Consider the following 10,929-nt stretch of genomic DNA (forward strand, 5'->3'; position numbering starts at 1 on the left):
TAACACAAGTTTTGTTAAAAGTAGCACGCATTTAGTGTGTTGTCCCAGAATCAGCACTAATGTGTTGTTTTTAACACACTCGTTCTAAGAGTGTGCACCTTTGTACCCAAAGATTGCATATCATCAGAGGTGCATATTGGTACAAAATGTATGCATATCTAGACCTAAATTGTACATATATTAGGATGTTTTTAAAGGGTACCATCCCAGTGACAGCTTTTGTGCATGTTTTCTGATGTTTTCCACAATGCATTTTACAACATATCCTTATACCACATCACAACCTGACATTTATAGAAAACAAAATCTTCAAAATTATGTAGTTGACCATACTCTGATGTATTTCAGTGCAGTTTTGTTGTGTTTATCTGGTTACTCAATTACTAAAACAAAAAATTATAAGAATTAGTTTGAAGACAGAACAAACTCACCATTGTATTGCAATGTACAAAGTTTCACTGCTGCAAGCTTATGACAAATTTGACTTAAAGGTGCAGTGTGTAATTTTTAGAAGGATCTCTTGAAAGAAATGAAAAATAATTTACAAAACTATATTATCAGGGGGTATAAAGACCTTTCATAAAGAACCGTTATGTGTTTATTGCATGAGACGTTTTTATCTACATACACAGAGGGTCCGCTTACATGGAAGCTGGCATTTTGTCCACCATGTTTCTACAGAAGCCCTTAACGGACAAACTTAGTTGTCTCTAACGATGACATGTTTTTTCCGGTGGCGGCTACCGTAGCTTCTCTGTGTGTTTCAAAAGCAAGAGGTGAGCAGTGGACTGAGCCATTAGTTGCAATTCGCAACCTTACCACTAGATGCCTCTAAAATTTACACACTGCACCTTTAAAACTTTATAATTACATGTGTGACCAATTTTACTAAACAAGATCATTCTTCATTACCATGGTGTTTTTATACCAATGAACACTGACCACCACAATATTATTTTATATATTGTAGGCCTATTTATTTATTGGGTGCAATGTATTATTCTTTATGTGACATACAGTACATTGCACACATACAGATTATTAATCATATAAATTAATTTATATTCTTTCATTATTGTTCAATGTTCTGTTTCACTTACTTAGTTAATCACACAATATATTAATAATATTAAAAGGATAGTTCACCCCAAAATGACACAGTTGACAGTACCCAACTTTCATAGGAGAAACAAAGTTAATGCGTACCATCAACTGTATGCTTATTATCAATGTTTAAAATAACTTCTTTTGTGTTCAACAAAATAAAGAAATGTATACAGGTTCAGAACAACATGAGGGCGAGTAAATGATGACAGAAGTGTCATTTTTGGGTGAACTATTCCTTTAATTTTAATATATAAATATGGACTGTTTCACTTATTTATTTCTAGAAACACTGCATAAACATCAAGTTCATGTTTAAAATGTATGAAAATGGCACAGATTCAGTGAGTGGGTAGAAATTATACTTGCATCAAATGCTGACATTTTAAATCTGCTGTTAAAATGATCACTTTTAATCTGAAGTCATGGGTACAACTATGACAACATATTTAATCAAACTGTAATATTTAGGCTGCAATAAATAATTGAGCTTAATATGTTTAATGGCCTGTATGTACACGTATTGCATGAACATGAATATGTAGTAGAACATATCTTTTAAAGAATATGCTCTGTGTTTTATATTATATGTGACCCAGTCTGTGTGACCCAGCTACTGTTTTCTACAAAAATTAATGTAAAAAACATTTTGTGACTTGATATCTTTAATTTTAACTGAGTGGTCATGACAAAGATTGAAATCAATGTTAAATTAATGACTGAAAACTTTTTAAAGTCCTAACCTAATAATTAGTTAAGATAGGACATGTGACACTTTTTATTCACATATACTTAAAATGTGTGTTTTTTAATAAATCGTTATGTTACATAAGCAATGATAAAGATGCTAATTGTTGTACATTTTTCCATTGAACATCTATACCCGAAATGTTGCTGCACTTCTCAGAAGCCCTTCTTTCCTAAACAGAGAGCAAAATCAACTTAGATAACACTGAACAACATAGTAAAGGAGATTCACGGCAACTGTAATGTAATCTCTCCCGCTAACATAATCAAATAAAGTTAAAGGGATAGTTCACCTAAAGAAAAATTCTGTCATCATTCACTCATCCTCATGTTGTTACAAACCTTTATTTATTTTTTTGTTCTGCTGAAAACAAAATATATTTTGAGCAATGTTTGTAACCATACCGTTTTTGAGCACCATTGACTTCCATAGTTTTTTCCTACTATGAAAGTCATTGGTGCTTCTGCTTCCTGCTTCATTACAAATATCTTCCTTTGTGTTCAGCAGAACAAAGAAATGTATACAGGTGCTGATTTATAAAATGTATTTATAAAATTAAATTTTTTGAGTGAACTATCCCTTTGAGTAATGAAAGAACAGCTTTTAAGTTTAAACAATAACTTGTTGACAGTGGCGGCCGGTGACTTCTCTTCCGAGGGGAACGAAATTCAAAATATGTGTTCGTCTAAGTGTCATGTGTGTTGCTCGTCATGTCTAAATATGTGTTTGTTGCGTCATTTCAAAATACGTGCCTGATGCACACGTGTCGAACGGGTTTATGATAAAAGAGATGCTCACGTTCACGAAATTCTTCCAAGACACTCCCTTCACAGTAAACTCTGATTACACATGAGATTAAGTGAGAACGCAAGTGTTTCTTTTATCATAAACCCCTTTGATGCGTGTGCAGCAGGAACTTATTTTGACATGACGCGTAATGCACAAAAGTTTACATGATGCGTCAAACACATATTTTGAAATGACGAGCCACACACATGATGGGCTAAATACATGTTGTGACGAGCTTCACATCATGCTCCCTTGAAAAAGAAGTCACCGGCCCCACTGATTGTTGAAGCAGTGCTTATACTTACGCCTCTCTTGTAAACGTTTCTTGTGATATTTTGTCCTCACTAGCTCCATCTGGAAACTCATTGAAATTCCTGACACCAAGTGTCTTAAGTGCTATTGGGAATCAAGATAGACTGCATGACTTACTGACACACCAGTTTATAGATGCAAACTAAAATTAAGCGATGATTGCAATATGAATTCCAAATGGTCAGAGACATGTTATGTTCCTGTATCTTTAGTAGACCATTATGTTTAAGGTCATGGGTTTGATCCACAGGGAGTACACATGCTGATAAAAATGTATAGATTGATTGAATGCACTGCAAATGGCTTTGGATAAAAGCACCTGCCAAATGCATATATGTAAATGAAATGTATATAATAATACAAAGCTTTGGATTTAGGCACAACTAAATAATTTGTAACCACATATTTAGGGCATTGAAAGACCTGCTAACAACTTTAGGAATATTGGCAGTAGGGGTTTTGTAGTATAATTGTACAGTCACCCAATGGAAATGCTCCTTGTGTCTGAGATGGTCATTTGGGTACTGTGGTTTTCAAAAATAGGTCAAATATACAGCATTGCCTCTAAAATAGTCATATATATTTACCTTCGTTGTATTGTACATGAGTGATATAACCATGATGAGATGGATCCAGGATCCCAAACAAAGCATCCAAGTTGGACTCGTTAAAGAGACCTGGACTGTCTTTTTGGTCAAGTTTGGATATTTTGAGCCTTTCAAGCTGCTCAATCAGAAATTCTCGAGGTCGTTCTGTAAGACAAAATTTGTGAGATTGATACTCAACTTTCGTATCGTTGGCAACAATTTAAAGAAGAACAATATATAGTATGTAAGTATTGATTTATCATACACACATATATATATACTATATATATAAATATTTTAGTTGTCTTTAATGAGATATTTTAGTTGTCTTTAATGAGACTGTACTATATATATATATATATATATATATATATATATATATATATATATATATATATATAGTACAGTCTCATTAAAGACAACTAAAATATTTTGCTCAAGATTGTAATGGTGACTGTTTATAGATCGTTCGTAGACAAGTTTGTGAAATGTTTAAGAAAGTTAAGAAACATTTTTAACCCCATGAAGATCCAAAACTCTTACCTGGTCTGTAAAAAAACAGCATACTAGTTAAATTATCCATCAGGTCAATAATCTTGTGTTTCTCGAGGTATTCAGCTGCCTCTTGCTCCCGTGTTGACATCTTGAGTACTTGTTCACTCCCCCGTGCAAGTTTATCAATGTTGCTATGATACCGCGCATGCGCAGTGAGGCTATAAATCAATCAGAAATAAGAAACTTACAGCAAAGTTTATTGTATCATTTACGACTTATAAATTAGGTTTGAATTAAATTGTCAATATATATATATTTTTAAATTACATACTTTCAAATTTCGCGTTATTTAAAACGTCAATAAGCTTTAAACTAATTTTTGTATAAAATAAAGTTTTAATTTTTCATTCTGAATCAATTAAGAATACTTGAAAATATATATACCTAAAAATAACATTAATCTTTAGTGACGTGAACGCTTTGTTTAGCATGCCTGTGACTAATCCCCTTCAATCTCATTATGCCAAAACTAATGGGAACTGAAGACAAACGTGTTAAACTTGCTCTTAATCTGGTATAGCGGCTCTGTAATTTACATTTATTTACAATGTTATCAAAGTTATGATCAAACGTAACTAGAAAGCTTGTACGTGATTTAAAACGTGATTTAAACTAATTTATGCAAATCTTAAAAAACAATTGAAATACGTTAAATCCCAAATAATCAGCATATATTAATATTTAAGTTTAAAAAAACTTACAAATTATAGTTTTATTAAAAACTATAAAAAACAAACTTTATTAAAAGCTATGTTAGTTGATGAAACCCTTTTATTTCCACTACTACTACTATTACTACTATTTTTTATGGACTGAGTCTAAGGGATTTGCCAAAACATGTATAGTACTGTTTATGTGAGCTTCCTTTGAAAAAGTTTTCTGTGTATTACTTTTCGGTGCATCTCGTCTAACCACTAGAGGGCTCTGTTGTTTCTTGTTTCAATGAAATTGTTTTGCTTTCAATGGGCACAAGGGGGAAGCATGTGCTCGTGCTCATTATGCATAACTCCACATATAAGCAAGAAAAGTTCTTCATATTTATAGAATTAAATGGAGAAAAAAGCTTCGTCAATTTCATGAAACTGTATAATTTATGTATAATTTATAATCAAATAAATGAAAGCAAAGCGAGCATTTTTTCCAGACGTGTCAAAGATGTACAGTCAATATCAAATAACAAATAAAATGCTTCAAAAACATAAAAAAATAAATGTCTAGATTTGTATCTATGGATGTGAACTTTACAAGCAACACATTTACAAAAAATTAATTTATCGATCATAATGAACAAAGTCCACTACTACATATTTCCAATACAGTGCATAATTATTAAAGTACATTAAATTGTAATAAATCTTGTAAAGGTTTACACAAGCTTTTCAGAAAGTGGAAAGTAACAAGTTGGATGACATCATCACTCAGCGACGACTGATCGCTGTCCATACTGCGCATGCGTATAATCGCCAAGTCCTTGGACGCTGTGATCGCTGTAGGTGAAGCGGTCTTGGAAGGGACGTACTGTCAAAATGCAGACCTGGAACCATCTATATCGCACACTTGCCACGGTAAATACTACTTATCAAGCCAACCAGATAATACTAATGTATATCGACTCTCTATTTAAACAAAACGAAGGCTTTCTGTAATGAAATGCAATGTTGTTGCCTCCTAGGCCCAACTTATTCGCATGCCAGCGTTGCAAAGATAACTTGGCAGTTTAACAGAAACGAAGCAGAGTGACATTTACATTAATTTAGCGAATGACTTATTTATATCTGAACTGTCTTAAACGTGCGTAGGTTTGTAGGTAATGTAGGTTTACACTATGACATCTGATCTGTCATCACTGGTAAACATGCAGGGACGTTGGATGTTGATTCCCATCCAGATATATGTTAGGCTGTGTGTCAAAACCAAGCGAGTTCCCTACCTATACAATGTAATTGTCCTTCTCTCACGTGTTGCTGTCTTAAACTATAAAATTATTTTTTGTATTTCCTCTATATTTGTTATAGCGAGGTCAGCACCTTCCCTGCAAGTTGCATGGAGCCACAGTCCTGTCTGCAAGAACGTATGCTGATAAAGCAGCAAGTAAGACATAATAGACTGAAGTATTTGTCTCTATATATCTAGGGCAAGTTCAATGATATGCAAGGCACTCATGGATAAATGAAGGCGAAATTAATCATACCCCGTTTTGTCACAGTTGATGCTGATGTCACAGTCGTGGGCTCTGGACCCGGAGGTTACGTCGCAGCCATCAAAGCAGCTCAGCTTGGCTTTAAGGTAGCACACCCTTTAAGATCACAGGTGTAATGTTCACCTTTTTAAGACCGTGTATGACAGGCAGTCTTTTACAGACAGTATGCGTGGAGAAGAATGCGACTCTTGGAGGAACGTGCCTAAATGTAGGCTGCATCCCATCAAAGGTATGTATTTGTTAAGATATGCACACCGTAACTATTTCTCTTGATTATATAAACTTGACTTATTTGGTCTTTTTTGCATTGAAGGCTCTGCTAAACAACTCTTATCTATATCACTTGGCACATGGAAAAGATTTTGAAAGCAGAGGCATTGATGGTAAGTTTAAATATATGAGCATATATGAGCATTTTGATCAGCATGATTTCAGTCATTGATTTGATTTATTGTGATTTAGTTCAGGGGATCTCATTGAATCTGGAGAAGATGATGGCACACAAGAGTGGAGCTGTTACCGCCCTAACAGGAGGAATTGCACACTTATTCAAACAGAACAAGGTATGATCAGTAGTTTATTCGGTTGTTAAAAATAAAATAAAATTCTGTAAATGTTTACATACCCCTATGTATTTTCCAAACATGTACGATTTTCATCCCTTGCTCTTGTGGAACAAAAATCACCATAAATCAACAATAAATTGATAAGGATATATTTTGTCTTTATAGGTCACTCACGTCAATGGGTTCGGAACGATAACCGGTAAGAATCAGGTGACGGCGAAGACGGCTGATGGAGATCAGGTCATAAACACGAAGAACATCCTGATCGCTACAGGATCAGAAGTCACGCCTTTCCCTGGGATCCAGGTACATCTGAGAGACTCAAACTGAATGTAGTTGCTTTATTTACTGTACTGTTAGCTGTTCTGGTCATGAATTCAAGCTGTGCTTTATGACAGATTGATGAAGATACTGTGGTGTCATCCACTGGAGCTTTATCTCTGAAGAAGGTCCCAGAGGAGCTCATTGTGATTGGAGCTGGAGTCATCGGTATGGAGTTGGTAAGTGAGCAAAGAAGTCATAGTTGGATCTATCTAAAGAAACGCACTCAGGCAGATACAGAGATGGAGAGGAAGAACATCAAGCAGGATCGTTTATTAAAGGCGGGGTGTGTGATTTTGTTAAAAACACTTTGTAAAAGGGAGTTGGGCCGACTACTAACCGACATCGTTGCCTGGGTTGCGTATGTGTGGGGCGGGTCTATCAAATGAAGGTCCAGATTCTATTGGGGTAGGGGCGTGTTTATTTAGGTGATTTCAAATGTCAACATTGGCTTTCAGAGATCATGCACACCGCCTTTAATGGTTCATTATTTTAGTTGCATTCTCAGTGGTCTGTCTGACCAGGATGAGTTGCATAAACTGCTTAGACTTACAAAGTTAGTCATCAAATTTTTTTCTTCAATAACTTTTTAAAGTCAGTTATAAAAAAAGCCTTTTAGTCCTACCTAAATGCTAGTTTGTCCGATTAGTTATGACACAATCTTAACTTAGTGGCTATGTTTACGCAACTGGCCACAGAACAAACTCGGATCCTGAGATTGATCCGGGTTGATCATGAAGCTCAATTCATTTAGGGGCGGTTTCCCGGACAGGGATTAGACTAGTCCTAGACTAAAATAAATGTAAGAGCTGTCCAAACTGAAAACAACTTGCACTGATGCATCTTAAAATACATCAGTGCCCTTTGTTGTGCCTCAAAATGCACACAAGTGATATTTTTAGTACGGTATGTTTGTTCAAACTAGTTATATTTCCTAATTAAACTAAGGCCTAGTCCTGGTTTAAGCTAATCCCTGTCCGGGAAACCACCCCTTAAAGTTAAATACAGGTTAATTTCTATCTTTTAGGGGTCTGTGTGGCAAAGGTTGGGTGCCAAAGTTACAGCTGTGGAGTTTCTCGGCCACGTCGGTGGAATGGGCATCGACATGGAGATCTCCAAGAACTTCCAGCGAATTCTCCAGAAGCAGGGCTTGAAGTTCAAACTCGGCACCAAGGTCCTGGGCGCCACCAAGAAACCCGACGGCAAGATCGATGTGGCCGTGAGTGCGGCTTTTCAAGAGATGCATGTGTGGGAGCTTAGGCGTGTTTTAGTTACAGAACCTTATGTTTCTTTTTACTTAGCGTGGAGGCAGCTGCCGGAGGCAAGAACGAGACGCTCACCTGTGACGTTCTACTGGTGTGCATCGGACGCCGTCCCTACACCGGTGACCTCGGCCTTGAATCTGTTGGTATTGAACTGGATAACCGGGGAAGGATCCCTGTCAACGGTCGCTTTCAGACCAAAGTGCCCAGTATGTAGTTTTTCAGTCATGAAAGAAATGGAAATGTCAAGGATGGAGGTTTTCATGCTTGGAAAATAAATTTGTGAGGTCGTAAAATTTATTTTGTAAAATTTTATTCTTTTAGTAATAATACATTAAGCCCAATTTATATCAAAGGAATTTTTTGTCTTTTTATTGACACTAGAAAGTATAATAAAATCTGTCCCAACAATCATTTCTATAGTCAAAAATAAAAAAAAAAGTTAGAAAAAATTGAAAGTCAAAAAATTTTCTCTGCAGAAAATGTTGTTAGTCATGCTGTCTGATGAAGTAACAATATATTGTTAAATGTCTTAGTATCTATGCCATTGGAGATGTGATAGCTGGACCCATGTTGGCACACAAAGCTGAAGATGAGGGCATTATTTGCGTTGAGGGAATGGCAGGGGGAGCCGTCCATATCGACTACAACTGCGTGCCCTCCGTCATTTACACACACCCTGAAGTCGCCTGGGTCGGCAAGACAGAAGAACAACTCAAAGAGGAAGTAAGAGACCTTTCTATACTTTTGTACCACTAAAATATTAAAAACAACCAGATTTATTTGGTTAATAAATATTTCTGAACTTATGCTTGATTCATTAGTACATGTTCATACATCGTATAAAATATAATGTTGGTATATTTGATAATAACTGAGTAAGGCCATGTTAAAAATTGAAAGTAATGTGAAATCGATGACTTTTCTTATAATGTACACCGCTATTTACTCCGTAATGGCTGTTTTATAGGGCATTCCATATAAAGTGGGCAAATTTCCCTTCGCTGCTAATAGCAGAGCAAAGACAAACGCTGATACAGATGGACTGGTAAAGATCCTTGGCCACAAGGAGACAGACAGGATGCTGGGAGCACACATTTTGGGATCGGTAATAACCTGATTATTCTCTTGTGTACTGAGTATTTTTTATTGATATTATGATTTATTCATCCAAGTACATAAAATGTTTTGTAGGGGGCAGGAGAGATGGTTAATGAGGCTGCATTAGCTATGGAATATGGGGCTTCATGTGAAGATATTGCCAGAGTTTGCCACGCCCACCCTGTAAGTGCCTTTAGTACATTTTTAGGAATAAACATACCAATTTGCTTAATTTATTGAATTTTTATTGTATCAAAGAATGCAAAAAATGAAAAAGTATGTAAAAATGTTGATGAACAGCAATTTAAAATAAGAATGTTTACATTTATGCATTTGCATTGAATGGATTTGACAGACGCTTCTGCCCAAAGTCACTTATAGTGAATTACAAGCTGTGCATTTTATCAGTTAAACACAAGGCTGTACCAAAACTTTTTCAATGTCACATTTCATTGTTTTATAAACTTTTTTCCAGACTGTGTCCGAGGCCTTCAGAGAAGCCAACCTTGCTGCTTCATTTGGAAAAGCTATCAACTTTTAGATTTTCTGCACAAACATATGTATATAAATGTGGATCTATAAATGCGTCTAAAAAATATAAATCTTCTCAAATCTCTCCCCGGACATTCAGGAGTTTCTTAGTTTTTGGGCTGTCAGGTGTAACCTTCTCGCATACATTCAGAATAACCCTCTCATGAATTTAGTATGTTATTTAAATATCCTAATAAAGGAATCTGGGTCTTATGTTGAACTGACGTGTGTGTCTGAGCAAAATGTATTTTTAAATCGGTTATGTTCACTGTTGAATTAAATATAACAGGTTTCATGCTGATGGTGAAGTGTCTCTTTAATAAGATGACTAGAGTCCCATTGGCACCAAAGCAATAATTTGAAATGGTTAAAAAACATTGGTTGTATTGAAATACATGGCAGATAAATAAAGATGAACTTCATACTACAGTGTTAGTGTTCAATAAGAGAGATGTGCTTTTCACACAGTTTGCGGTCAGTTGGCACTGAATAAATGCCAACTTCCTGAATAGATGCTGACAGATCTTTAAGCTCCTATACCATACTGTCTGTTATTTAAAGAAGGGGTGCATTACAGAGACTTGAATTTGAGGTGAATGAATTTTAGTTATTTTGAATTTTATAAGATAACCTTTAAATGGCATACGTACATTATACGTTTTGGTAGTTATGGTTGAATGTTTTTTAATAGAATGAACACAGTTTTTCATTAGCACAATGGCAAATATTTTTATTACTCAATATATTTTTTAATTAAAAAGTTTACTGTAAGTCAAAGTGTTTTAAAATTTAATTTGTACTGTACAGCAGTGAAAACTATTACAATATAATGTTCATAATATAACTATGTAAA

The 10,929-nt window shown here is 35.2% G+C and overlaps 2 protein-coding genes across 2 annotated transcripts; one reads left to right on the forward strand and one right to left on the reverse strand.

Annotated features, from left to right (window-relative positions):
* Positions 1 to 1,828: 1,828 nt before the first annotated feature.
* Positions 1,829 to 4,241, reverse strand: efcab10 (EF-hand calcium binding domain 10). The gene is made up of 4 exons (XM_055192825.2): positions 4,084 to 4,241; positions 3,541 to 3,705; positions 2,947 to 3,037; positions 1,829 to 2,024 (listed from the first exon to the last, which is right to left on the reverse strand). The coding sequence occupies exons 1-4, from the start codon at positions 4,181 to 4,183 to the stop codon at positions 1,982 to 1,984; spliced, it is 399 nt and encodes a 132-aa protein (XP_055048800.2). The 5' UTR covers positions 4,184 to 4,241; the 3' UTR covers positions 1,829 to 1,981.
* Positions 4,242 to 5,501: 1,260 nt separating this feature from the next.
* On the forward strand, positions 5,502 to 10,503 carry dld (deltaD). Its single transcript, XM_073868796.1, has 14 exons — positions 5,502 to 5,660; positions 6,111 to 6,186; positions 6,302 to 6,381; positions 6,456 to 6,524; positions 6,609 to 6,678; positions 6,758 to 6,858; positions 7,027 to 7,167; positions 7,260 to 7,361; positions 8,210 to 8,407; positions 8,491 to 8,652; positions 8,979 to 9,170; positions 9,415 to 9,552; positions 9,639 to 9,728; positions 10,021 to 10,503. Exons 1-14 carry the CDS (start codon positions 5,622 to 5,624, stop codon positions 10,084 to 10,086), a joined length of 1,524 nt encoding a protein of 507 aa, XP_073724897.1. The 5' UTR covers positions 5,502 to 5,621; the 3' UTR covers positions 10,087 to 10,503.
* Positions 10,504 to 10,929: the final 426 nt, after the last annotated feature.

This window comes from Misgurnus anguillicaudatus, chromosome 6 (genome assembly GCF_027580225.2).
Source record: "Misgurnus anguillicaudatus chromosome 6, ASM2758022v2, whole genome shotgun sequence".
NCBI classification, from domain to species: domain Eukaryota; kingdom Metazoa; phylum Chordata; class Actinopteri; order Cypriniformes; family Cobitidae; genus Misgurnus; species Misgurnus anguillicaudatus.

Bases quoted from the DNA above. Each gene is read 5' to 3' on its own strand.
- efcab10 (XM_055192825.2), bottom strand. From the start codon at position 4,183: ATGTCAACACGGGAGCAAGAGGCAGCTGAATACCTCGAGAAACACAAG. The intron at 3,038-3,540 runs GTAAATATATAT...GATTCCCAATAG, and splicing joins TCATGTACAATACAACGAAG to CACTTAAGACACTTGGTGTC. The intron at 2,025-2,946 runs GTAAGTATAAGC...CTCTCTGTTTAG, and splicing joins GAAACGTTTACAAGAGAGGC to GAAAGAAGGGCTTCTGAGAA.
- dld (XM_073868796.1), top strand. From the start codon at position 5,622: ATGCAGACCTGGAACCATCTATATCGCACACTTGCCACG. The intron at 5,661-6,110 runs GTAAATACTACT...TATTTGTTATAG, and splicing joins TATATCGCACACTTGCCACG to CGAGGTCAGCACCTTCCCTG. The intron at 9,729-10,020 runs GTAAGTGCCTTT...ACTTTTTTCCAG, and splicing joins GAGTTTGCCACGCCCACCCT to ACTGTGTCCGAGGCCTTCAG.